Below are 27,855 nucleotides of genomic sequence, written 5' to 3'. Positions count from 1 at the left end.
CAGTTTGCTGCTCAATGTACGCTGAGGCGTTTTCTTGAACCAATCATGGTGGTAATAACTGTGTGGCTGAAGTTGCTCTGCACTAGGTTTTGCTGAATTGCAGCCTGCAATGGCCACAGGCAGCAGCCAGGTCTGTGCTAGACCTTGCAGGGTAACTCTGAGTGGAGAAGGGGGTCTGTCCTCTCCTCCAACTGCCAAAAATTTGTTTTTCCCCCCATTGAACTGCCCTGACAGGCAGGTTTCTCAATGCAGCTTGTTTTGCTTTGGTGGCAGGAAGAGGGAGGAGAAAGGCAGCACTTTGACTTGCACAAAGGAGGTTTGTGAGCATGGCTGCATCTGCGGAAGAAATGCTTTGGTGGAGCAGCCCTCCAGCAATCCTGCCCTATACAGGTGACCTCCTGGTGCTGGAACCTGGGCTCCTTTTGCCTGTCTTGCTCCCGGGTGTGCAAAAATTACTGGTATCTGCAAAAAGTTTCTGAATTCTTCTTCCCTCTTTTTTTTTTTTTTAATAACTTCAGCCTTTAATCTATAGGTAAACATCTGTTCTACGGCATGGAAAGAGTGGTGGTTGCTTTACGGCCCGGGGTGGAAGGGGCCAGGTAGTTGACTGTGTGAAGTTCTAGCGGTGGGAGCAAGTGGAAATCTGGTGTTTCTGCTGCTTGTACGTCTGCTTGAAGCACAGCAGGAGCCAGCAGGACCAGAACTGCTCCTCGAGGAGTTTCACACTAATCATTGTTGCCTGGCCTACAGCTATTTTATAACAAACGAGCGCTCAGGAAACTTCTGCAAAACACTTTGGTTTCAAGTCTGTTACTTACGACCCCTTTAGCACGTGTACCTCAAGCTGAGCCACGAGTTTTAAAAACAAAATATTTTTTGCTACCTTTATATGATTGAATGTCACCATATTTTCTGAGCTTTGATTTGATGGAAGGCTATGGAAGGAAATATCTTGCTTTCTGATGTGCTTCAGTGTCTGATCTACGATTTGATTTGCAGCGGGGCAATCTGTTAGTGCTAAGAAGTGTTTCCCAGTTTCCTGTTTGCTGCAATGCAGTGCGTGATTCCCCGCGGTGCAGAGCGCTGCTTACCCCGTTCCGGCGGGGCACCCCGCTCCAGCGGCTCCCGCATCACCTCGGCCTGGGAGCACGTCTTGCTTCAGCGTGGCCGCGATCCAGACCGCGAATCTGGGAAAAAAAAGAGCCGTAACAGAATCCTTTGTGTAGCTGCCAAAGCTCTACAGAGCACCAGCAGATAAGACTTGCAGAAATTTGAATACTTTCTTTTAGGAGTTGTGTTTGCTCTCTTTCCATAATTTTGGCATTTATGGGGAATGGGAAAGAAACTAAGTTGGAAAGATGACAGTGATATAATCTGGGGAATACAGCTTTTTCCCCCTTTTTCTTTCCCTCTCTACCACCTCTTCCCTCTCTCAAAGCAAGCACAACCAAGAGCTCTGTATGGTGGCAAATTAGTTTGTCTGGTGTGATGAGGAAGCTGAGACGCACAGACTTGGTGAATAGTGTAGAGAGGGCAATTTGGGTGGATTTTATCTGCTTACGGGAAATAAGGACAGCTAAAATTAAGGATATGGGCACAAATTCCAACTGCAAAAAGGAAAACTTTCCCACAGAAAGCACATTTTGGAGCTTAGCTATAAAATACAGTTGAAGCTGAGGGCTCTGGGGCTTTCACAACATGCTCCTTCTGGAGGCTGATGGGAACATTAAGCAGGACGGGTAGGAGATAAAATCTTCCTGTCTGTAAGTGAAAAGTGGCAGCTTCTTTCTTGGTCAAGGCACAAGCTCATGTTTGCTGTTGTGTAAGTGCTCCAACCTCACGCCTTCCCCTGAAGTCGCTAGGGAGAAGAGGGAAGTAGCTGGACCTCATGTGCCGGAGCGATTCCAAAGGATAACAAACACGGGATAAGTAAACAAACCCTCCTCCCTGCAGCCCGCTGCTCTCGGCTGCATCTGCGCTAGGAAGCTGCAGGTTGCTCGGCGCGGGCTTGTTTGCAGCGCAAGCAGATGTGAACACAACACCCTGCTCCTCCAGTGCCTCCTTTGTTTGCTGCAGAACAAAGCGCTGATTCTCCGTTAAGAGAAACTTTTTCCTAACACATGTCTGGAAGGCGGACGGAGATAGAGCTGCTGTCTCAGGGGATCCCATCGCAGCTTTCTAGTGAGATCAAGTTGTTCTCGCATGGCCCCATATGTGCTCAAGGTGAAAACAGGAGGAGACATAAATAATACTTGGGGTATGAGCTCATCATTTTGTCAAAGGCATGGCATATCTCCTTCGGTGGAGGAAGAAGGAAACCTGGCACCAATCTAAAATGTCTCCTTGCCAATGCCTTAATGCAGTCAAGATTTATATTGTCTGCTAGGTCATGCACTCAGCAGCCATTCAGATCCACCCACACCCCAAAACGCGGAGCCGTGAGTGGGTGAGAAATTCCAGAAGCGGATCAGCCAACACGAACGTTGCATTAAAGAGAAGTTGATTAAGCAAATCATTATTTTTTTTTAATCAAATAATTGAAGAACAGAAGTGGGATCCAGGTTGCACCCTGGAATTTAATCTGATAAAGCAATGCAGGCAAAACAATAAGAAAAGGGAGTCCTCTAAAAGGAGGAAGTTGTAACCCCCCTCCCTCCTGGGGCCATCTGCGTTCCTTCCCTGTGAACCAAGAACAGGAGTAGCCGTCGGAGGAGAGATTTCACTCTCTGTTCAATCTCCGGAGATGCGAGAGAGGACAATTTATCAAGTCTCATCTTAGGCACTTAATCTTTTGGTGGTTAAAAAAAGGCAGTCTGACAGCTGGATCTACAGTATGTTTGATATTATCACCTAGAGCATTAAATCCAGGATAACTTAACAAACTATTTTATCTACTTCCCACTTGTCAAGCAAAATGCAATGTACTTAGTAGATATCTTGGTGTTAAATCTCAAGACTTACATGCTTTTAGCATGACAGACCAGTTTTGCAGGTCAAACGCTGTTCACGTACGCCGCTAGCGAGTCCTCAACGGGATATTGGTGCTGCTCGCTTGCTCCCGGTCAGCAGTGCAGGGACAGGTCGGGCCGATGACACGGATGTGGCTGGCCCTGCAAGGGGGTGGCCTCGACCTTGATCTTGCAATTTATTTTCTACTTTTTGATGGTAACTCTTAGCGGATTATAAACACTTTATGTGCAAGGCGGCAACTAGATTCTTAGGGTAAGATGTGACTTGGTTGTGAATGCTAATCCTGATGGTGCCGAGTTCCATCCATCCATCTCCAACAGCCTTGCAGTGCTAGATAGTCGTAATCTCTTACTGTTAGGTGGGCAGGAAATGCCTGTAAAAGCCTGGCACACTGACTAAAACAAGGCCACGGAGCCCATCAGTAGTAGCAGCGAGAGCAGAGTCTAATTTCCTTGCTCTGACAGTTCAACCATTAGAGGATTCGGTTACTGGAGCGAGCACTGTGCAGGGGCAGAGTCACGCGCTGAAAAAAGAAGAACGCCCATTTTACCGCTGTTGCTTCGTAAAAAAGGAAAGTGTAAAGGCCAGTGCGTGGGTGTTGGGAAGCAGCATTGTCAGGATTTATTAGTGTCTGGTGAGGGTGGCTTGCGCATCCCGGAGCCGTTGCACCAGTCCGATGCGAACGCAGCTGGAATTGCTGGCTGAGCAGCCCAAGCTCCCAGCTGGAAACGCGCCCTGCAACTGCCCCTTCGCATCCCTGCAGGGACGTCGCTGCCCATCCAAGGTCCTGGCGGCTCCGTATGGGAACTCAAGGCTCTGGATTCCCATCCTGAGAGCGCTGCACGTGCCGAATAGCACAGGAGAGCACACAGAAGGGTGCAGGAAGTAGCTGCCCCTTGCACTGGAACATCCCAGGAAAACGGGGGCTTCTGATTCCCAAAGCTCTGCTGGGTATCCCTTGGCTTGGATCCTGGCACTGATTTTCGCTCCACATACATCACTTTCCCTCACATCTCTATCCGTGTGTGGAGAGGCGGCGAGCAGAAAGCAGGAACTATCGCTTATGTCGAATGTCTCGCTAATTAATTGCTTTTCTCCATCTTGCTTTCCCTATCACTCTGACTGAGCTGAGGATGGGGATCCTGAGAGGGGCCAGGTCTGCATGAGGAGCAGAGGGAAGAGCCCAAAATTCTCCCAGCTCCATTTACAGAAGGAGGGAAAAGCAGCCCCCGAAGTACGCCACTGATCTCTCAGCACACAGGAAAAATAGGAGGAAACGGCCAAAGCTTGGCTTTAACATGCTGGTTTAAAACTATACTTTCTTACTTTTGTTGTTTGAGATTTTAGGTTTACTCCCTGCCTCAGGACTTGCAGGGCGAGGGATGGCACACGTGCATTTCCCCCAAAAAAACACTTCCAGCACCGCCTTTTCCAGCCCGCTCCCTTCCAGACTGGCCGCCGGTGGTACAGAGAGGACAGTGCGGCAGCTCCATGGAATACGAGGGATTTTGGGGGGCAGAAAGACGCAGCAGAGGAGGCCGCTGCGCCGCGCGCGGGAATCGCCTCACGGCGCCGGCGCGCACTGCGCACGCGCACCCCACAGACGCGGCGGGCGGGGGCGCTCCTCTGCTGCGCACGCGCGGCGCCCGTCTCCCTCCGCCCCGCCCCTCCCGCGGCGCCGCCGGCCTCGCGCATGCGCCCCACCGCCCCTCCGCCCGCCCCGCGCCGCTGGCGCGCAGGCGCCCTGGGCACCTCCCGCGCCCGCCCGGGCTCGCCGCGCGGCGCATGCGCCTCGCCCCCTCCGGCGCGGGGAGGGGGATGCGGACGGGGGAAGATGGCGGCCTCGAACAACCCGCGGAAATTCAGCGAGAAGATCGCGCTGCACAACCAGAAGCAGGCGGAGGAGACGGCGGCCTTCGAGGAGGTCATGAAGGACCTGAGCCTGACCCGCGCGCACCGGGTGAGCCCGCGGCGCCGCCGCGCGCCCCCCGCGCCGTGCGGAGGAGGCGGGCGGGGGAGGGGCGGCGCCCCCCGCCGCTCCCCTCAGCCCGGGGGCAGCGGCGGCGGCCGGGGGGGGGGGGCCGGGATGGGGGTAGCGCCCCCTGGCGGGGGCGGCCCGCGCCCTCCGCCCCCGCCCGCCGCCCGGCCCGGCCCGGCCCGCCCGGGGTGCGGGGGGGCGGGGGGGGTTGGCGAGGGGCCGCCGCATCCTCCGCAGAGCGCCTGGATGGGGGGAGAGGGGGGGGGCTCCCTCTTCCGTGCCCCCCCCTCGGTTAGTGGGTGCGGGGAGGGTAGAGCTGGTCCCCCGGGGAAGGCCCCGGCTATGGGGGGAATAAGGTAGACCTGGTCCCCCGCTTATGGCGGGGGAGAAAAGGGGCAGACCTGGTCCCCAGGCCTGGCCCCAGGTCTTGATGGGGTAGCCCTGTTCGCCCTGGGTGGGCCCCGCGTTTTGGGGGTTCATCCCTGCTCCCCCAGACCGGGACCTGGTTGGGGGGTGGCATGTCCCGAGGCAGGGCCCCCCCTTTCTCCCCTGGGTGACGGCCAGCTCGAGGCCTGCAGCCCCACGGCATTTTGTGTGTGTGTGCGGAGGGGGACTCTTCTCTTTTGGGCCAGACCCTGTTTGTGTGGGGGGATGTCCCAGCTGCGGGGCCGCCCACGTCAGCGCCGTGTCCCCCGGTGCCGCAGGGAGCAGCGCGGGGCCCGGGCCCTGCCTGCAGCTGAACCCACGCAGGGAGCCCCGGGCGTGCGGAGACGTTCGGGGAGCTGCTGCACTTAGTGTCGCGGATGCCAGTTCCTGTTATGCCCCGCTTGTCACCGGTGCAAACTGCTGCGCTCCCAAATCTTCCTTGCCATACAACATCTCTGCAAACCACATCACTAGAAATTAGCGGCGCAATGAAGGCGTTTTTCCAATCATCACATGGGTTTGCTGGTTTAGCTCTATGTGTCGGAGCTTTTCTGTGTGCTTCTTGTTTCACCTGCTCGTGTCAACATTTTCTTTGTTTCTGTTTTAACTGCTTAAAGAAAATTTACAAGCTTGTTTGCGGTTGCATGCTAACAGGAGCGGGCACAGGAGAGCAGAGGGTTGAATTTGCAGTAAAATGCTTCCTTTTATTCCTCTGTGTCAGAATAGAATAAATATTTGATTGGAATTCGTGCTGCTGCTGGTCAGATGCAAAACGAAGGCACGCTGCGGCTGGGCAAGGTGCAGGGTCGAAGCTTCGTTCGTGCTAAACTGTTTGTTGCTGTTTCATAGGGGATGCTGCGTGCAGGTGCTCGCGCAGTGCGAGCACGGTGAGGACGGTGTGGCCAACGCTCGCAGCTGCTGCTCCCTCCTGGTCCTGGCCCTGCTCTGCTCGCGTGCCCCACGTTTTTAGCCTGTTCATGATCCATCCCTGGATGCTGCTCCAGAGGCGGATAGTCCTTAGGCAGAGAGTCCTTGAAATCTGCAATTACAGGCTGTCCCTTAATTAACTCTTACTGTTTAGCGTTCACCTTCTTCAAGGTAAGGAGGTTCAGAAGTCAGAATTATAATTCAGGTTTGCCCGAGTGTTCCTAATCTAAGTTTGGCAGATAAGGCTCTTATTTTGAGGAACCTTGTGTTGAGAAAGGACCCAAGATGAAGAAGTTTTCTGAGGATTCTGGGTACTGAAGTGATGGAAATAGTGACCAAATAGCTGAATAAAATGTCTCCTTTGTAGACTTTTTTTTTTTTTTAAACTTTTAAATTCCATGATTTCATCTGCCTTCAAAATGCGGTATAAAAGCAAAAGGGGTTAAGCACAACTTTGTTCTCATTCTCATTTCGCAGCCGACACTTTGCTGTCAATTTGAAAATGCGTTACTCAGTTTGTGGAAGCAGCCCAAAATTTCTGTTGCCTTTTCATTATTAGTAATTGTCTTTTTGCAGTGTTTACCCTCTCGTCTGACTTATTGTTAGTTACTGATCATAGCAGCAGCAGCAGAGAACTACTGTTCCACCATTTCTTGTGTACACACATCGTTTCTGAGCTTTCCTTCGGGCTCGGTAGCTCCCACCGATTTATACTGGCCAGTCCGTCTGAGGTGTTTAAGTTACGATGCATCTTTCTTGCCCAGTGTGAAGCAGAGCACAATATTAATTCCTTTGCTCTCTCTCGCCTTCGCTATACACCCTGAAAATTATTTCTCTTGGAGGTGGGGGGCTGATCGAAGCACTGGATCTGGCTACTTGTCTTGCAAGTGGGACCTTTGAGTTTATAATCCAGAGATTTCTGTGAGTCTTCTAGTAACAAAGCAGGTGAAAATAGGATTATTTTTCCTCAATGACATTGACTCCTATGTTGCGCTTAAGGGCCTGCTCTCTTTGTTTTTAAGGCATGAACTTGTAGAACATTTTCTGGTGCGGGTTTCAAGGTTGTTTACAGGGCCTGCTCTCAGTTTTTGCTATAGCAGAGCCCAGCTACTCTTGCTACTTTGCATGAATTTCCTTACGCAAGGCAATAGCTGCCCTTTAATACCATATTTATCAAAAAGCTAACGTACAGGATAGCACAAATACTGTTGAGTAACCAAACATGGCTCTTCAAATGCTGGAAAGTCCAGCGTTTTAAGGAAATGTGGGCACAGCTTGTGACCCTGGCTGTTATTAAAGGTGATTCGTACTCTGTTGGAAATGTTCTCAGGATTTCGGCTTTCCTTTCGTATTTTGTTAAAATCACTTGGTTTTGAGGGATTTGAGCCAGAGCTGTGTTTGAGCTCCCTCTTATGGACTTTGCAGCGTAACCTAAGAGAAATACCCCCCCCTTCCCAAAAAAACCCCCAAAACAGCTGAAGCCCCAGTTACCTCCTGCTTCCAAACTGCCCGGAGAGCCCTCCTGCGCTGGGTGATCCTGGAGCGTGGAGGGGGAAGGAAGCAAACGGGATTCATAGGAGTATTTGGAGATATTCCCCAAAATCCCAGCACCGTTCGTACAGCCTTTCCGTGCCCCCAAGCCCCCGTGCAGACCTGCCGTGCGGGAGGTGTTTTGGTGAGCTTTGCTGCTCAGAACTGCACTATTAGGGGACCTCTAATAATAAGGTATGTTCCTCCTTGTCATGTAATTTATTATGTGTTCCAAAGTAAGTAATTCAATGCCTTGTCAATCCACATGATGCTCTGCTGCTTTATTTTACTTCTCCCTGCTGCAGAAAACATCCGGATGTCTCTTGGCACATTCACAGATCGTGCAGTTAGATGGAGATACTTTGCAAAACAGTATTTAAAAGCTTAGTTAAATCAGCACTGCTAATCTGTACTTTTAAAAATGATGAATACGAATGATAACAGTGTTACAATGATTCCTAATGTATTCAGAGTGTTATTAAATAACTTGATTTAAAAAAAATCATAAGTAGGTAATAGTATTTTTGTATGCCTAAAAGATATTAAAGAAATACATCAAAATCGGGGCTAGGCTCTGCGAGCATGGAGGTTAATGCCTTCAACTGGAAGTAGTTTCGTTCAGTCAGTAGTATTGTGAGTTTCTCCGAAATGGAAATAGGAATTTTGGCTTCTAGCACTATGTGGTGTGTGTTTGTTGTTCCCTGTTTGGTTCGTCTCTGGAATTCAGGGTTTGTGCCCTGTGTTTGCACGTTTTCAGCCTAAGGAAGAGGTGTCTGAGGTTTCCGCCGTGACCCTTCCCCAAACAGCCTGGTGAAGCAGGACACAGCCCCAGCCTGGTCCTTTGGGCGCTGCTGCTGCCTCCCCTGTCACCCTCGGGAGGTCGGTGGCTCCGGCCGGGACGTTGCTGCTCTCCCAGGGGCTGTTTGTTCTTTGGATCCCCGCGGGCTTAAGGCGAGCAAGCGAACCGAGCGTCCTGCAATAATGGTGCCCTGTCATTAATTCTTTGAAAGAATTATTGTAATTGAGACAGTGAAATGTAAAGATGAACTGCCCACCAGGGCACAAAGAGGCTCTGTTCTCCTGCAGCCCTCTGCTTTCCTCACCTTGTTGAGCTGTCCAAGGTAAACAGCACAGGGCCACTTTTGATATGCCGTGCTGGAGAACGTGCGGGCTTTATTTAGCAGCGTGATATTTCTTCTTGTAAACTGACTCAGGTGTGGGGTTTTTATTATTTATTTTGAGGAGACAATGGCTTTTTTCATTATTCCACTGTAGCCCTGCATTAGAGCTGCTTCTGCTAGGAGAGAGGCTCTTCCTGGCCAGTGGCAGCTTCTTTGGGGAGCTGACAAGTCTGTGATCTTTGGGCACAAAAATGATATCAAAATATATCCAAGTCACACAATTTACTATTTGTAATTCCCAGGAATAAGGTGGAATTTTCATTTTGCTGCATTTCGAAGATCCTTCAGTGGGGGAACGTGTTTGCAGTAGTGCATGTGTAAACATCACACATTTTGTAAGAGAATGCCTTCTCAAAGTTACGTATGGTCAGCTCTTCCAGCTGCTGGAGAGGCCTGTTTGAAGTGAATTACTGAGTTGGAAAGCCATTTTGGTGGAAATTAGCTTGGCTTATAGCTGAAAAGATTAAGGTTTGGGAACCGATTTTGTTTTTCATCCTTGCGTTTGCAAATTAAACTGTATTTCTGGTGACTTTGATTGCAAAACATGTGAGTTCCACCCCTCCCACAGCAGTTGCAGCCCTGACAATTGGGCGAACAGGAGCTCAGTCCGTAGCGGGTGCGTTCCGGACTGGCATGAGCACGCACACAGAGGAACTCTCTGCACGAGCAGAGCGTTGCGGCAGGACCAGGCCGTGCAGCGGGAGCCTGGGAGGATTTCTCAGGAATGCGCCGCGTTGGAAACTCATTGTAGAGCCAGCGCGGCCTAGATGCGAGGGAGATCAACGGAAATTTAAGCAAAATGTCTTAAAGGCTAAATATTTGCCTTGGCTTACTGTTACCTATCTCTGATTGCAAAGGGGCAGAATTACAGGCGTTTTTGTCAATCTCGCTGGCAGCATCGACCCGTCTGTCTATAACGGTATGGTCCATGCTGGTATCAATGTTTCTGCTCCTAATGCACATTCTGAAACTCAAGTATACTTCAGTGCACTTCCCCACGAATGTGATACTGTCCCTTAAAAAAGAAAGAGGTGTTTTGTGTTTAAAAGCACATTTCTGGTTGTGATGGCTGGGATTTTACCCCACTGCTCTTGTACATGTGTGGGGTGGCTCTTGATTTGCAGACAAGGATGTTTGGTAGCTGCTGGGTTTGGAGTAAGTCGGGGAGAAGACTCAAGTTGTTGAGACCTGGAGGGATTTTTGTGCTGCTTCCCTTGTTTTCTCTTGGTCTAAAGCACTTGCGTTTCAGTAAACAAGTGCTGTCCTAAAGGCTTTTGTTGTGAACTTGAGGTGGTAGCTAAACTGTAAGTATCTGCTAAGTGATTAGCTAAGATCGGTGTATCTGACAGCGTGTGGGAGTTAATATTTAAAATGCTGCTTTGATTTGTTCTAAATGGTTTGCAGAGCGTGGTTAGCATGGTGCAAATGATCCCCGGGAAGGAGGTTTTTGTCAAGATCTCCAGTGGCGGTTTTTGAGCCAAAGGAGCATTGCAAAAGAGCGTGCTTGTCAACCAAAGATGTTTTTGTATGATCTCTCTGTTGCTTTATAAATTATAAACTTGTAACTGAGTGTTGATAATCTTGTTTTGTAAATTACTTCCCAGGACCTAATTTTTTTTGCAGGTACCAGAGCAATGTTTTGCAATAAAAACAACACTGCCACCCACTAACAAAAGTGGGTCTTAAGCATGAAGTAGAGGAGTCCTTTTTTGTTGTTGTTATTTACAAATGAATATATTTCTACAGCACTTGATGCTCCTAGTAGAGAAGCCTGTCTTTTATAGCAAGTGTTCTTAAAATGGGTATCTTATTTCTTGGCTTTTAGCCTATCACTTTCATGGTGATGGGAAAACACCTGTGATTTCCCTGCCGTTAATTACCAGTGTGTTGTTACCAGGTTTTTGTTTTTACTCTCCATATATTCCGTGGACATGATTGTCCTTGTTGAAGTGTTTCCATCTTCATTCCTGGAAATCACAGTGTCGTGTCATGCAGACGTCCCGCCCGGACCTGCCTCCGTGTCATCCCTCCGGAGCGAGGGAAGGGTCAAGACACCCTCAGTGCTGCCCAGGTGTGCCCGAGCCTACCCACACTCACGTGTCCTACTGAGCTCCTGTTGCAATCGGGTGTTTTTCTCTTTGCAGAGGAGCGATGACACCGCACGAGCTTTCTGCATTCTGCGAATCTGGGCTCTAATGACAGGTGTTTTTCCCGAGGGCCGGCTGCGGGAAGCCTCGTGTGGTGCTCGGGCCTGGAGCGTTACCCCGGGGTCAGCGCTGAGTGACCTTGGCCGTGTGGGACCCAGGGCCATGCCGGGCCGTGCCCGAATCCCTTTTCTCCGTAGCAGAGGTGCTGTACGGGAGCGCTCGCGGCGCCCGCACGCGCAGGGTGGCTGCTCCTGGCCGCTGCCAGGCTCCAGAGACTCCGTGTGCTCTGTTTGTCTGCCTTTATGAAACTCCTCGGGTTACATAACCGAATTTTCATTTTTTGGCTAAAAATAAAAAATGGAACATAAAAGCTATTTTTATCTTGCTTAATGAGGGCATCTCTGCTTTTATTTCATCTTTTCTGAAGCGCTTTTGTAGGAGATGCGGGCATGGTCTAGGAGCGATTTTTTTTTTCAGCTGGACACTTCATTCCGTATATACTCGGAATACTGCCCATCATCCAGCAAACGGATGTGTTGGCCTCCCCAGAATGAGCGTTTTCTTTAAAACCCACTGTTAACTAATCAAGATCAGTAAGATACTTGGGGCTGTGAAAGTGTAGCACTAGATTTAAATATTTCAGGGAAGCAAAAAATTCTCTCTTGATACCAAATAATCAGCAAACTTCAAGTATTCATGCTCTGTGGAGTGTTATATTTAATTATCAGTAACGTGCATGCTTTATTTTGAAACCCTTTCCGAAGGGTGGCACTTGCAGAACCGACACGGGATCTGGTTTGTTTTTAGAAAACAGTGCAAATCAGGTTTGGTTCATATTGTAGCTTAGCTTGGCTCCACGCCCAGTGATAGAGCCAGAGCTCTGAAGAATAGTCACTATTTTAAGTCTCTACTTGGGCTGTATCCTGTTTTTACTTGCTACTCAGTTGTGACTGTTAAATTTTAAACTGTAAACTTTTGTTCACCAGAAATAGCAGAGTGTTTTTAAGCGTGGAATACGAGCCCGCGTATCCCGCTGTATTTTACATTCGTATTGCGTTTACAAATGCTGCAAGGTGTGATCTCGGCGCTCCTTGGCCCTCCTAGCCCAGCGCTGCAGTGAACCGGGAACGGCAGTGAATGCTGGAAGACTCCTGGGCCTGGGGACCCCGTCCCGTCGCTGGGACAAGGCAGGGATTTGGTTTCAGCGCGGGGAGGACGCTCACGGTGCTGGGGAGTTGGTAGCTGGCTCCTAACGGGACACAGCAATCCAGTTAAGTGATTTGAGGTCTGAAATAATCTCTTCAACAGGAAGGTGAAGAAAACATCATGAACTCATGAGTAATGATTGGCGCTCTGGAAGGCAGAGCGCGGCGATCGCTGCTTGGCAGGGACTCAGATGGTTCCTGTTTAAGTGTTGCCGATCAATACGGATCTTGGGTCTGTGAATGGAATTTATTTACTGGGCTGTAATGCCTGGAACAAAGCAGCATTTCAGTTAGCAGCACAGGAAGCTTCGTTCGAGTTGCAGTTGTGCCTTTTGCAGCTAAACTCCGTGCAGCCACCCGGGCCACGGATGGGCCCGGCGCGTCCAGGGTTGCTGCTTCTCCTGGTCTCTGCTCTTTGCAGCGTCAATCAGACAAGAGCCCAAGATGACTTTCCTAAGGGAAAATCCTTAGGATGCTGTAACTAATACAGACACCTCTTGGAACAGTCACTCCTCCCGCTTGCGCTTAATCGGGTTTGTAAAATCTTAGGTGTAGGTGGGTTGTTGTCCCTCCTCCTGCGTCCTGGCTGGAAGTGCTGCAGCATGGCCAAACCAAGGTTGTTCTTTTGTGCCTCCTAAATTCCGGGTTTCTTTCCCAAAGGCAAAAAAGCAACAAGTCCCTGTTTTTTTTTTCTTTTTCTCCTTTAATTTTTATTCTTACTGAATATACTTGGGCTGAATTGTAGGGTTCTTTTTTCCTGTGCATCCCGACATGCCCATGTGTTAATGGAACAAATACTTGAAAGCGACTTCAGTGACAGTTATAGTGATGGAAGAGTAAACAGTGATGCAGCAGTTCTAAAAGCAGGAGGTCAAATCCAGTTCATCCCATATGTCTGGATTTTTTGTGGTAATTTTCACTTAGTTTGTAGTAGACATTTGGCTTCCTGTTTTGGCTTGGTAGTATTTTTCTCCGTAATATCTATTGCGCGAGGACACTAATAGCCCTGGGAGGCCAAGGATGATTGGCAGAGGCAACGAGGGAAACTTTCGCTCTGCTTGTCCACACTTGCTTCTAGGCAGTGTTAAAATCCTCACTTTTATGAAAATGAAAACATACTAAAACTCAAAAAAATTGCAAAGCATTTTGTTCTAAAGCTGGTGGTGGAATACTTTAAATCCCCAGTGGCCCAGGCAGAGCAGCTGCTATCACTGCAGATTATACCTTTCCTCCAAACTTCAGGCTTCATTTCCTTTACCAGTCTTCCTGGAGCAACAGCTGTGCAGTTGGACCCGCTGCTGCTGTTGGATCAGGACTTGAAACTGCAGGAAATAAGTTACTTTAAAAAGCTGCCTTGATGGACTTTCTTCCTGACCGTGACAGCACGGGTGAGGGAGAAATGCAGGGATTTGCTTTTCCTCGGGTAACGGGGCTGCGCAGCCTGGCGCGCGGCGCCGCGCTGGGGCCATTCTGTGCTCGTGCGTTCGCCGTGCGCGCGGTTTGCACGCCCGCCTGCCGCCATCGCACGCGGTTGGGTGCGCAGGAATCCTCCGGCGGCGTCGCTGGCTCTGCAGAGGGATGTTCACGGGTGGCCTGGGCTTTCTGAGTAGCACAGGTTTTTCCGAGTCTCCCATTTATATCTGCAGCATGAATTAGCTTTAAGAGGCTGAGAGCAAACTGTATACTTTTGTGTGTATATGGATGTGTATATATAGTCTGGTTCTGTGGGAAAGCCATTTTCTAGACAATCAGTGCCTTAAATCAAAGAACATGGTCCCTTCTAATATTGCATATTGCAACATAGCATTAGATGCTCTGAAATACAGTCTAAACAGAATGTTTTTACATAATATGGTTTATTTTTCATGTCCATCAGGACACATTTTGGATGGAAGAGAAGCTCCTCTCATATACACACGCTGTTATTGCTCCTGAAGAATGTTTTTAGTCAGTCATGTAGTATCGGAAGGAGCTTTGGTGGCAAAAGCAAGACAGAAACAGTGAGCAAACGGCACGAAGATCTCTTGCTAGCTCAGCTGCTTCAAGCACGTGGTTCAGATGCCAGGAGAAGGGCCAGGTTAGGAAAGGAAGTGCAGGGCTTTAAAAGTGGCAAAATTCTGAAATTCATATTGTAAAGGTTAAAATATTTTGAAAGGCTTTTATGAAGGGTGGGAAGAAGGCAAATGTGTTGTTGGTCAGAGCACTTAGTTAATTGTTGGGTAGTTTTCAGCAACATAGACACAAAAGTGAAGAACTGAAATTTAATAGATGACTAATTAGGTGATTTTTAGCTACTGGCTATATTGCCACAGAGTCTAAATGCAATAACTGTAAATCATTAAATTGATGTTAACTTATCTTTCTGTATAAGACTGTATTTGCTTTTCTTATCAACATGAGGATTGTGAATGGGAAGAAATCTCCCTTTGAAGAAAATACTTCCATTGGGATTTTGAGGAACTGACTTGCCTTGTGGGTTTGTTTAATTTAGTGTTTAATTCCATGCTGGAGAAAAGTCAGATCAGTTTTGGAGTCTTCCTGCCTTCTGTTTGCTCACGGAGCGGCAGAGCCTGCACGCCGGGCCGGGAAAACTTCCCTCTGGAAAAGTCCGGGGCTCCGGATAAGACGGTGCTCGGTCCCTGTCCATTTCTGTCATTTTGGTTGACTCATCTCAGCAGAAGAGCCGGTTCAGTGATTTTCATTGAGGGGGACCGAGATCGGGCTGTGAGCTCATTCCTAGCAAATAGCAGTGACATGTAAATGGGATGCCGAATCAATCCCAGCCAATTTAAAAGCTCCCAAGCCACCATAACTTATTTTCTGTGGCGGTTCCTGCCTCTCCCCGGTTGCTTTAGGAGAAAGCATTCCTGAGAACTTCCAGTGTATCCAACTGGGAAGCTTTGCACTGATGGGAACAACAGGATTTACCCGCTCTTCGGTCCTCAGACTTGCAGTTAGTCCTTTAAACCTAAGTTAACTTCCAATTTAAAGCCTTAATATTGCATTTGTCATCTTAATCTGCACTCAGTTTCCTGCACACTAGCCTCAACACACGAAAGAGCTTTTTAAAGTGGAAAAACTTGAATTTAGAAGAAAGCTGGGCATGGAAACTGCAAAGCAGCAAAAGAGCCGTTATCGTGAGATCTCGCTTCCTGTATTCATCAGATAGCTTAGGGTTTTTTCTTTTTTTTTCTTTTTTTTTTTTTAATCAAAAGGATACTCCACCCTTCTATTACGCTTGCGGGAATTAAATCTTCGCGTGTAAAAGGAGCTTTTTTGAAGAAGCAGTTATAATGGCTTTTGAATGAGTTAATTTCTGTGTAAAATACACGTTTTGACAATAACTGAGTTCCGTCCACAAGTTTCTAATTTGCCTAGATTTTTCTGGCAAAGAATTTAGAGGTTCAAGTGTTGAATTTTAATAAATGCTTCCTTTGATTCCCATGGGCACGTTCTGGACACTCTAGGAAGTGTGCAGGAAAACTGGATATACTTTTAGGAATAGGTTTCTCTCCTTTTTTATTATACAATTGATTCCCTCCCTGCAAACACAGCTGTATAGCCTGAAACTTTAACCCAATTTAAGTGGAAACAGTGAGGTAGTTTGTGTAAGTGGGTTCCCATTAGAAAAGAGTACTGAGAAGAATATGGCATTGTTAGTGATGACAGCACGTCAGTAATTGGGATAAATCTCCAGTTCTTGATTCCCTGCTGTAGTCGTGTATGTCCAGAGCAGCTCTAGTGACCTGAGCAGGATCACGTAGATTTGCTGCAGCGTTAGCTAAGAATGTAAGGCTTGCAAATGCTTGCAAATACGTATATATATTTTTAAGTTAAAAAATTATTTTAAGTCGTGTAAGAGAAATGTTGGTGGAAGGGAAATTACTGATTCATTTCAGATCCGTTTGAGAAACATTCCTTCTCAACGGGCATGCCAAGGAGAAAGAAATGATTTAACAAGCAAAAGCTTTTTCCTTACCAAAAGCTTTTTCAGGAAAGAACTGGAATATTTAGCAATATTTTCAACTGTCAAGCAGCCATTATCCTGGACACGTAATATGGAAGTGGAAAAGCTGTAATGTCGATTCATTAAGTTCTTGTGGCCCAAGAAATTAATGCATCTGGTGAGCACTAAGTAATCCATTATCTTCCTGCACTATCTGAATTCACCCCGAGAGCAAGCTGCCGCTAATTGAATCTGGAGCTGGAGCTGTCGTGTGAAATGTTTAAGATTAGGCTCCATTTCTCTATTAAGAAGAGGTTGTTTGGTTGGTTTCCGAGATAAAATCCGACAAAAACCTTGTCTTCAAATTTAGCCCCTGCAAACTATTCCAAAACAAGACAAAAATGGCTTTTTTAAGCGGAGGTGATGGGATAGTTTGGTGTAGTGAATTGAATTGCCCTTACATATGTATATATAAATATATATATATAGTGTTTCTTCGTGCCTGCATTTCACCACCGTGTAAGGCTGAATGCTCTCGACCCTTGCCTTGCATTATACCTCGTATAGACCAGGAAAACCCAAATCCTTCCTAAAAACCCTAAAGCAGACGCTCCCGCTCGTCCCCGTTACCCGCGCCTGGTGGAGCGGATTGTGCCGTGTTTGGCGCAGGCCCAGCAGGCCCTGGGCTTCCTTTTTGCCATTAACAAGGAGACCCCGCGGAGGGCCCGGCCGGGTCTGGGTGCTGCTTCCAGCGCTCCCGGATCCAGGGGTGACCCGATCAGCGACGGCGGCACCGAGCGGGTCCCCAAGTTCACGTGTTGCCGAGGAGCTGCATCCTCGTTGCATGGCGCGAGACTGCGGAAAACCAGGCTCCTTTCTCGCTTTTTAGATGGGCTCCTTTTGAACCTCTTGACACTGCACACTATGAATATTTCATACGTCTTCGGGCTGAGGGGATTTATATGTCCTTTTAATAATAAAAGGCAAACCATCAGGCACTTAGTACTTGATATTCTGTACGCAGCTGTTTGGAGGCTGCCTGTTTGCAGCGGTTTCGTCTCTAAGAGCTGCCTGGTAACTTCTGGATCCGTCCCTCGGATAAAGCAGTAGGTTTTGGAAAACTCCAAGTTTGGAAAACTTGTGGCTTCTAGGGGAAGTCCTGGCATTGAAGGATGTTTGACTTGCTTTCCTGGTGATAATTTTGAAGTCCTAAGAATGCATGCACTTCTTTCTGTGGGGTGGTCTCATATATTTATATGTGTTTTTCTTCCTTGCTGTATTTAGGGGTGTCCTAAAGTACACATTAAAGGGTGACACACAGTGGGAGCCGCCTGCTCCCCGTTCCGCGCGCCGCGGTGCTCTCGGGGTGTGATGTGGTGGATCCCTCATCTCGGCTCCGCTCAGCACCCTGCCCGCGGTGTCGCTGCTGTGGGGTTCCCTCTGCTTTGCTCCCAGCAGCTTCGCTTCGGTGCTAAAGCCCAAGGGCAGAGCGCCCGTTTCCACCCTGCTGCTTCCCCTGGCCTAAGGAATCGTAAGGAGAGCAGACCACGCAAACATCCAGTTTCGTGGATGCCACATTTTCTATTATTTTTTTCCAAACTTTATTCTTCAGAATTCTGGCATTCCGCAGCAAAGGCTTTAAGATCTATTTGAATGAAACGACAACAGATTTGTTGATGTACACATTGCCGTACCTTAGCAACCAACCTGCAGCTAGTCCAAGATCTGAACATTTAGTCTTTAAACAGGCCTTTGCTACCAATCCAGGAATGTTCTTGCATTTCAGAGTGCAAAAACAGCCAGTTGACATCTAGCGAGGAACAACATACATTATAAAATACCTACTCCTCCACAGTGGGCGGGGAGGGGACTTATGTAAGTGCATTTCTCTGCTGGTTTAATTGTGTGCCTTGAATCCCGGGAAGATGCAGCTCCAGAGCAAGGCTCTCGTACACGAGTGCTGCCAGGCTCTGCTTTCGCAGCGTGGAGCAGGGCAATGTGCCATGAAACATGGCTGCGCTGAGGAGGAGCGTTACAGGAGCTCACCAGAAGGAGTTTTAAACAGTGGTACTACTAAATAAGAGAAAAAAAAAGTCGCTAACTTTAAACGGAGAAGATTGACACCCGCTCTCTGAAGGTAGATTCGTGCTGTGTGTAGAAGGCATCTGTTCCAGTGCCACCTGACACGTTGTAGAATACAGTTACTTAGCAGTGTTGCAGGAGGAGGAGTTGCTCTTACATTTCCCCCTTCTTTTCTTTTAGTTACAGCTGCAGAAAACCCAATATTTGCAACTGGGGCAGAGCCGTGGCCAGTACTATGGAGGGTCGCTGCCAAATGTGAATCAGATTGGAAACAGTGCCATGGACCTGCCCTTCCAGGTGAGTTTGGTTATCTACGTTTTCCCCTTATTCCTTGTTGCAGCGCGTGTGTTCCCTTCTCCTCGCAGGGATGGTGCAGCCGTCGCTCCTGCAGCGGGCGCAGCTCTGCCGCGTCGGGCTCCATCGCGGCGCTTTTGGGTCAAGCAGCGACATCCCTCTCCTGCCTTGAGTCTGTAATGGACCCTTCTGCACAGACCCTGTAGATTGAAAGCAGAAGTGGAGTTAAATAACACGAGGTGCTGTAGAAAGTGCTGGTAGATGGGGGTCCTGACGAGGAGAACCCAAGGCTCCATGCATGGGTTTAGGAGGAGAAGGGAACGGGGAATGGAGCACAGGTTAGTACAAGAATACTTTATTTGGTCGGTCTGAAAGGAGAGTATGGGGCTGTGGTTATTTTGTTTTCCCCCCGTGGCCAGAAAACGGGTCTCGCCTGCCCGTGTTGCTGTGGGTGAGCACGTTTGGACGGGCCGTGCTGAGCAGAGGACAGCGCTGGGTGCTCGATGCTCTTGGCACTGCTGGTTTCTATAGTTAGGTGATCAAGGGTATTCAAAGCAATTAAAATTTCCGTATCGCTTTTTCTTGTTTTACAACAGTAACAATTAGAATTTGTCTCACAAGGATGTGGTTAGAACGAAATTCGGTAGTTTGTGGTTTTTCTGATGAAGGCTGGCTTAATAAATACAGAGAAACTATTGATGACAGCCTCTAACTGCGCATTTTGCAATACACATAGGCAGGTGAATTTGCAGAAGTTCTTAAGAGCCTGAATTTTGGGCAGGAGGACAAGCAAAGAGCTGCTTTAATGTGGTTGGTTTTAGTGCAATGCGGAGTTTTATGATATTACGAAGTCTTTAACTTTAGTCCATGGGCATCAGGTCTCTTCAGGATCCACAGATATTTGTCATTAGTTTTCTGTTGAAGAGGTTAATGATTATTGTTCTTTATAGGCAGTAGTATTTGAGTACTTCTGTTATTAGATGGAATCTTTTTAGTTCTGAAACTATTTTGGTGCCTAAAACTGTGTACTCAAAACTTCATGGATGAATGGAGGAGGGTATGGAAAAAACCCAGTCCTTAAACTCTGGGTCTTTATACATTCTTCTAAAAAACAAAGTTAAAAAAAAAAAAAAAGAGGATACCATTACGGCTGATAAATGGTGACAGGCAACAAAATCAAACTATGTGCTTGTTTCTATCAGATACGAATGGTTTCCCGTTTTCTGTTACAAGCTGGGGTCCGATGCGCTTCCCAAAACTGTGTGCACAATGTGTTGATGAGGCGCTGCCCGTGCAGGGCCCCTCGTTAGCGGGTGCCCCTCGTTAGCGGGTTGGTGACCTGAGAATCTTGGTTCTTGCATTTGCAGCACAACGGAGCTTTGGCAGAAGCCTTTGGAGCAGTTCCTGTCTCTTTGGTAAACAAACATTTAGGTTTGTGCAAATACGTATTTAGGGGTGGCGTTCTCTTTGCCCAGGTGGATACGTATTTTAGCACGTTACACTTGTTTTGGTATGCACAGTATTTATCTGATTCACCGTTACAGCTCCGAAGGAGTTATGGTCTGTCATATAAATACAGGTTTTGCCATGCATCCCAGTCTGGAACATGCATAATAACTCGTGTACGGACCCCCGGACTTGCTGCGGTCTGCCATGCGATTAGCTGTGCCCTATGGGGGGTTCATCTGCTGCAGGGGGTGGTTCATTTGGCCCTGGCTTGGCCTGGGCTTTAAGCAGTCCCCGAGCATGTGCCCTTGGCCTGCATGTCGACCCCCTGGCCAAGGGAGGCCAAAGCTCTGCTGGGACCAAGGGGCGCCGAGACGGGAGCCGCGGGCGGGTGCCGCTCCGTCCCCTTCCCCCTCGTCCCCCCTGCTTGGTTTTATTCCTAAATCACCCTCATAGACCGCAAAGGGACACTGCTGCTTCAGAGCATGGAGCTTTTTCCTTCCTGTCTGTAAGTATTTAGCAGTCTTTCAGTGTCTTGTGGAGCTGTTGGTGGGGTTGTGGTCGCGGATCTCCGGGTTGTGTCAGGGCAGTGAAGCAGTTGTTGTTCTTCACAGCCCAGGTACACCTAACACCTTGTCTCCATTCCCTCGCAGTTTCACGGGATAGTTAAGGATCACAGGCCTTCCCGGGATGGGTTTTTAATGAAGGGGATGGCCTGGGGTTTGGGCCCCATCAAGTTTCATGTAGCGGCTGCTGAGAGAAACCAGAACTTTTGGAGGCCGTGCCCATTTTCTCAGGTGTTTTGCCTTCTTTTGTGATTTCCCTAAGCAAATTAGGGATTCGCTTGGATCTTGGTTCCTGGAAAGGCAGGGAACTGCCTTATTCCCAAGTTCCTTGCAAGCAAGTTTGGTTCTCATAAAGTGTAACCCCTGGTTGTGACCGGGCCGTGGGCCGTGTGTACGTTTTCCACTCTTACACCCAAATCAGATTTTTGCTCTGATTTTTCTTTTAAACGGAAGGTGTGCCATAAAACTACTTGGAAACTGCAGAAAGAACAATCTTTGCATTCAGCTTTATGCCTGTGTGCCCGTTTGCATGGCCTTGTGTTTAAATTGCAGGTGGGGGCTGCGTTCTGTGCACTTCGGAGCGGCTTTGCCTTTTTTAGTAACGTTGTGGTTGGGACCACTCACATGGGAAACCGCTTCTCCCGTTGATCTTCCGAGCACACATGCATTCATTTGGAAATCTTGCTGCCGTTTGGGGTGGAATTGGTCCTTCTAAGAGGACAAAGCAGAGTTTGAGCTGTTTTTTGGTGTTTTGGGAAATAGGAATATTTTTTCATTTCTGTGTAGGGCTGGTTCGGTAGAACTAGGTCATTGTTCAGTATTTGCAGCAGAGGTTAAACCAACAAGTCTCAATTGAAACCACTTGAATTCAAGACGCTGTGATTTGCGGTCCCCCTGTCCTCGTACAGAGTCCTGCTTGTTCGCAGGGTGAAGCAGGATGGCCCCATTGCAGCGAAGGGAGTAGAGGCAGAAGCTCCTGGGCTCCTTTCCTGCCTACGTGTGGACTTGAGCAGCGTCCCGCTGCGTATGCAGGGGAGCTCCTTAGGCAGGAGGATGAACAACACGGCCCCGTTGCACCGTTCTGTGTGCTCAGGTCGGGCGTGCAGGGAGGGAGATGCCAGTATTTGCTGGACAGAATGGAGTTTAAAATGTTAGAAAGATGCTTTAAAAAAGTTATTACAGGAAGAACATTTCACTGTAAAAGGTTCTTAAGAAATGGTCACTTCAACAGCCTAAGTGGACATTTTTTTACAGATTGATAGGGAAGCCAGATGGTTTCATGGCTTGGCAGACAGGACAGTGCATTTGCCACATGCATCACCTGAATGGAGGAGCAAATTTTGGGTTTCCAAACAGATGGTGTCGAGGGACTCAGCAAAGCTGTTCACGCTGGCAGGGAACGGCAGAGTGTTTAGCTTGCTTTCCCTGGATGCCCGTGGATCGGTTTGGAAGCGTGCGGAGAGGCTGGTCATTTTTTTTCCAGCTATGCACTGGGTTGCGCCTTGAAAATACAGAAGTTTTCCAGCCTCGAGTGGAAATTTACCTTCCTTATCTTTCCTGTGTTGTCCTCACATTCTCTGAGGTCAGCTGCTGACAAGTAAACACTGTCAGGATAAGATTCAGAGAGTGGAAATGACCCATCTAGGCTCACTGTGCAAACACGGCTTGCAAGAATATTGAATGCTCTAACTTCTTCTGGACAGAGGAAGGAAACCGCTTTTCTTTTTTTCTTTTTTTTTCCCCTTTTTTCTTTTGTTTTGTCGCATTCTGTCAGTGTCCCCTGCTCTGTCCTGGGGAGAGTGGAGTGTTCCCTAACATCTAGCTGGGGCTTTTAGGGTCCCTGTGCATCGTCCTCCTGCACCTGCTGTCCCGGTGGCTGCGGGCGCGTTCCTGCTGGGTGCATGCTGCATGCCACACCGAGGGCAGCAGCATGCTGTGTGCGGCGGCTGGCAGCAGCTCCTTGTCACCTCCCGCTGCATGCTGCACCGAGGGGACGTGCGCGGCGGCCGGCAGCAGCTCCTTGTCACCTCCCCATGCATGCTGCACTGAGGGGACGTGGCAGCCGCTGGCAGCAGCTCTTGTCACCTCCTGCTGCATGCTGCACCGAGGGGACATGCACGGCGGCTGGCAGCAGCTCCTTGTCACCTCCCCATGCATGCTGCACTGAGGGGACGTGCGCAGCCGCTGGCAGCAGCTCTTGTCACCTCCCCATGCATGCTGCATGCTGCACCGAGGGGACGTGCGCAGCGGCTGGCAGCAGCTCCTTGTCACCTCCCGGTGCATGCTGCATGTTGCACTGAGGGGACATGCACAGCGGCCAGCAGCAGCTCCTTGTCACCTCCCCGTGCATGCTGCACCGAGGGGACGTGCGCAGCCGCTGGCAGCAGCTCTTGTCACCTCCCCGTGCATGCTGCACTGAGGGGACGTGCGCGGCCGCTGGCAGCAGCTCCTTGTCACCTCCCCGTGCATGCTGCACCGAGGGGACGTGCGCGGCCGCTGGCAGCAGCTCCTTGTCACCTCCCCGTGCATGCTGCACCGAGGGGACGTGCATGGCAGCTGGCAGCAGCTCTTGTCACCGGCAGCCCCGGGTTGGGGACACGCAGCCCGGACAGCAGTGCTGCCCTGCCAGAGGGCCGGCCTAGCCGAGTCCATCTCCCTGCTCTCTAATCTGTCTGCAAGAGATGGCCTTGGTAATTCCTTTCCATGGCTATAGGGAAAATATTAGTGACGGAAAAATACACATGGTGCAGTTTGTCCATGTCTTTTTTTGAGTTATAGTTCTTAAAATAACACAACTGTGCATACAGTACCGACAACTTGTGGGCAGAGAGCTCGTGCATATTTTGCTGCTTAGAACTTTGTGCATCTCTCTTAGACTCCTTTTCAGTCGTCTGGGTTGGATACGAGCAGAACAACTCGGCACCACGGCCTGGTGGACAGAGTATATCGTGACAGAAACCGTCTTGGATCTCCGCACCGCCGCCCTCTCTCCGTGGATAAACATGGAAGACAAATATCCTTTGGTTCAGGAGGTGCCGCTGAAACCTTCCTCTTGAGCAGCCTGCACTGCTGGGGTGCTGCAGTTCGCTCCCCCGGCCCGTCCATCAGAGATGCTCCTCGTCTCTGAACAGTTCATGTCATCTACTTTCCTGAACTGTGATCCAGCTATAAATATCTGCTCTTCCGTAAAGTCAGCGTTTGCCTTTCTCTGTGTTGGTTTCTTCAGCTCTAAATGGGGGTAATGATAGACACGAAGCTGAGGGGGATCAAAATCCTTTGATGAAACATGCAAGACAGTATTGATGAAAACTGGATTTCCCTTCAGAATTGAGGAAATCCAAAGCAAAATTCCCTGCAGCTCAGTGTGCATTTTTCCTGCACTTGATTCCTGAGTTAGCATCTGCCAGGCGCTGTTCTTCCTGTCACTTGTGAAAATGAATTCGGTTCTTGTTGCTGACTGGCTTAAATGGTGCTGCCCTGGGGCTGGATTGAGGGGCAAAAGGGCTTGTGCAAGTGGGGGAGTGGAGAGAGCAGCTGCCTGGGGGCACGAGGAGGGTGCTGAGGAGCAGGGCAGGGGGTCCCACCACACGTGTTGTAGGGTCTCCTCGAGGATTGCCCTCCCTCGCAACGTGGGATCAACAGAACCAGTGGGGAAGTGGCCAAGAACCAGGACCGAGAAGTTAGGGAGTCACTAAGGTGGCTCCTTTTGGTTTAGGAGGTGGAAGTTTTCTCTGTATTGACAGGTGGGATGTTTTGAAGAGCGTTCTCTTGTTCTACATCGTCTGTAAAGCATGTGTATCTTGTTTTGAAGGTCCTGGTAAAATCCGTGTCTTCTCCATGGGGAATCTACTTTGCTTTTCCCTTTTAAGCTTAGTGCCTGTGGCAGGTAATTTGAGTTATTTCCGAGAGGATTTCAGGCGGGCTGGCGGTGCGAAGGTGCCGTTCTTCCCTTAACTGCTGCCGTCACGTGGACAGCTGCCCCTACGGGACCGTGTACCTGTCCCCGCCGTCCGACATGAGCTGGAGAAGGTTGGTGGCATAACTGCATGTGCGTTAGTGTCTGCTCTGCGTTCTCTGATGCTGTGTTAACATCTTCATGTGCAAAAACAGATTTGAATGTTCCCCATAGTAGCTGGTCATCTGAACTGCTAAGATTTACTGAATTTAGACCTTGATTTTTTTTATTATTATTACGCTTATTCTTTAGATGACTGGTTTTTAGACTTTAGCTGTGTCAGCTAGAGTAACCTTTGTGAAGGTAAATCTTGCACCCCATCCCGCCGAGCTGCTGAACCCTAAAGGACTTGGATATTTGTCACTGTGCAGAAACTGAGTTGCCAGAGTGATGGCCAACGACCGCAGGCTGAAGGACAATTCATCATGTGGGAGTTGTTGGCTATGGGACCCTGTGGTTCCCAGCTCCACAGCATATGTGCATCCCTGAAATAGCCGTTTTCCCTCCCTTTAAAACAGGGGTGCTTTCTCCTAGGCTGGTAAAACTGATAAAAGCTCCGTAATTGAAACAATTACTCTTCAAACATGAGATCATTTGTTCTCAGAGTTGATTGCTTTGTAAGGAAACTGTGCTCCATAAAGGAATTATGGTGTAGACCATAGACAGATTTTGTTTTTAATTGTTTAGTGCAGAGTGAATGAAGTTTTTCCTGAGTTGATTAACTTTGAAATTAAACATTCTGTTACTTAGATAAATTGACAATAAAAATATGTTTTTGCGTTTCTCTCAGGACAAATTCTGATTCTGCCCTGCACCAGAGTACTATGACTCCAACTCAACAAGAATCGTTTTCGGGAGGATCTCAAGACATGCAGCAGAAAAGAGGTAAATGGACAAAACAGTGAAATAATTGTAACATTCAAAGAATTCTCTTTAGTTTATATGTCTGTATATTGATGGTTGTTTCTTCTGTATGCACATGTATGCAAAAAAATTTCGAAATGAAATTACATGGGATTTGGGACAAAGGACCTAATTTTCTCTTAAGGGTACTGCAATGCAGAAAAGTTCATAAAAGCAAAGGCAGAGCATGTCCTGGATCCCATATCCTGTCATTCTAAGGCCTTGCCCAGAGGGAAAAGTAATCTGGGCCTGGTGGGATCCTGGCGGGTTTTTCAGGGCTTCTAGAGGTTTCCAGAGTGCAGTAACTTCTACACTGTCATTCCAGGTGGGTCTAGGAACAGCTGGATACTGTGGGCAACAGTGAGATTTTTCTTTCCCTGCATATGGTTCATATAGTTGTAGGTATTAATTAATGCTCCAGGCCCTTAATAATATCAGTAGTTCTGATGGGGAAAATTGTTATAATAGAAGTTTCTTTCAGATGCTGGAAGTAATTTGTCAGTTTTATTGTAGTGACTTAGGACAAGTTTCGCATTGGCAACTCCATTAAAATGTCAGAAGTTAAATTCTGAAAATCGATTTTACATTGAGATATTTAGGACTGCTGAATTTTATTTCTAGTAACCTGCCTAACATGTACCTGACTTTCCACCTCAGACCAGTGTAAATCTGTCCCCAAATTTCCCTTGAGATTCTTCATATTTACCTGTGATTCTACCTGTACATTCCCCTCCTGAGCTCACCTCTTGCCTAAACACCGTGTCAAGCAACAGAAATAACTGGGCATAGTTAAGATACAATGCCATATGGTAGCAGGATTTCATCTGTTTTTTGGGGATTCAGGTCAAGCTTTTGGAAGCGGAGCCTCAAGGAACTAGCAATTTTGGTGCCCTCTGCTGGCCCCTCTTTCTGACGTCAGCTTGAGAAATGTTTGAAAAGCTCCTAAATCTGCGTTGAGAAATTTAATCCTTAAACGTGTACCCAGGGATAGAGGAGCACACGGCAGTCGGATCCATGTGCCCTGTGCTGTAGCTGTGGTGTTAGGTGTTCCACATAACACTTCTGGAACGGTATAGCATTGAATGGAGATCATCTGAAGTAGGATTCTATAAGTGTGGATTTGATAAGGGAGTTACTTAAGGTATTTGTAATGCTTCCGTACCTACATGGAGGATTTCTTTACAAAAAGCTTAGTATTATGACATGATTTCTTCCGTGCTCTTTTTTTTTTAGTTTTATTACTGACTGTCCCTGGCATGGAGGAAACCACCTCTGAGGCAGACAAAACCCTCTCTAAACAAGGATGGGACACTAAAAAGGTAGAAATTTTGTATTTCAAAGCGTAGAGAATTTGTTTGTCTAAACACGTTTGGGTAAACAAATGTTCTAAATATTGCTAACCAAAACAAACTACTTGCCAGGATTAGAGATTAAATGCTATATTTAGCTGCAAATCACTTGCACACAAACTGCCTTTCTGATCTAATGTGTGTATGCCTTAAGCAGCAATGATGATACATCTTGTCTGAAGAGCTCCATAGAATCCTTCTGTACAAGTGTATTAAATTTACTGATTAAAATTTATCCTAAACATTAATTTCTAACAATATCCTTGCCTTTAAAATATATTTTCTCTATTTTAGACAGGGTCTTCAAGACCTAAATCATGTGAAGTTCCAGGAATCAAGTAAGCTTTCAGCTTTTTTTCCCCTTTTCTGAGCATTGTGATCTTTAAAAAGTATATTGTAGCTTGGAAATCCTCTCACTTTGGAGTTTTCTCCCCTCTTTAGCATCTTTCCATCAGCCGACCAAGAAAACACTACAACGCTGATTCCTGCTACGCATAACACGGGCGGCTCCCTGCCAGACCTGACAAACATCCATTTCCCTTCCCCTCTCCCAACACCTTTGGATCCTGAGGAATCCACATTCCCAGCCCTGAGTAGCTCCAACAGTACCGGAAATCTTGCTGCCAACCTGACTCACTTGGGCATCAGCACTGCCAATCAGGGTAAGGCTGGAAGGAGAGGTTTGCAGGTCGTGCATCATGTGTCACTTGTCTGAGATAACCCAGGGAGCAGTTTGTCTTGCTGCTTCAGCTACCAGGTGCCCTACCTCGCTGCTGATCGACCAGTGGGCTCACCAAGTGTTGTCTTCTGGGCAATCACAATTTTATAAAGCCTTTAGAAGGCATCTAACTCTTTAGCAGAAAGCATAAATGCTTTGAACCTTTTGCAGGAACTGTGCATTGTACAAACATGCCCTCAGCAACCCCAAGAAAAGGTGGGGAAAAGCACCT

General features: G+C 48.2%; 2 protein-coding genes across 2 annotated transcripts in view; one reads left to right on the top strand and one right to left on the bottom strand.

The window, feature by feature from the left end:
- The window catches only part of COMP (cartilage oligomeric matrix protein), an 89,811-nt gene that overhangs the window by 26,670 nt on the left and 35,286 nt on the right, over positions 1-27,855 (bottom strand). The gene's annotated exons all lie outside the window — the stretch shown is intronic.
- CRTC1 (CREB regulated transcription coactivator 1) overlaps positions 4,763-27,855 on the top strand; it is a 34,318-nt gene continuing 11,225 nt past the window's right edge. The window contains 9 exon segments of the mRNA XM_088535715.1: positions 4,763-4,930; positions 18,573-18,689; positions 20,054-20,101; positions 23,574-23,711; positions 24,666-24,727; positions 25,444-25,538; positions 26,790-26,875; positions 27,200-27,243; positions 27,347-27,567. Coding sequence (XP_088391841.1) covers positions 4,805-4,930; positions 18,573-18,689; positions 20,054-20,101; positions 23,574-23,711; positions 24,666-24,727; positions 25,444-25,538; positions 26,790-26,875; positions 27,200-27,243; positions 27,347-27,567 — 937 coding nt within the window. The 5' untranslated portion in view covers positions 4,763-4,804.

The sequence above is a fragment of the Tinamus guttatus genome, unplaced genomic scaffold, assembly GCF_059628265.1.
Source record: "Tinamus guttatus ecotype Peru unplaced genomic scaffold, ASM5962826v1 Tinamus_guttatus_pri_ptg000643l, whole genome shotgun sequence".
NCBI lineage: Eukaryota > Metazoa > Chordata > Aves > Tinamiformes > Tinamidae > Tinamus > Tinamus guttatus.
The sequence above is the reverse complement of the archived record's forward strand: the minus strand, read 5'-3'. Positions and strand labels throughout refer to the sequence as shown.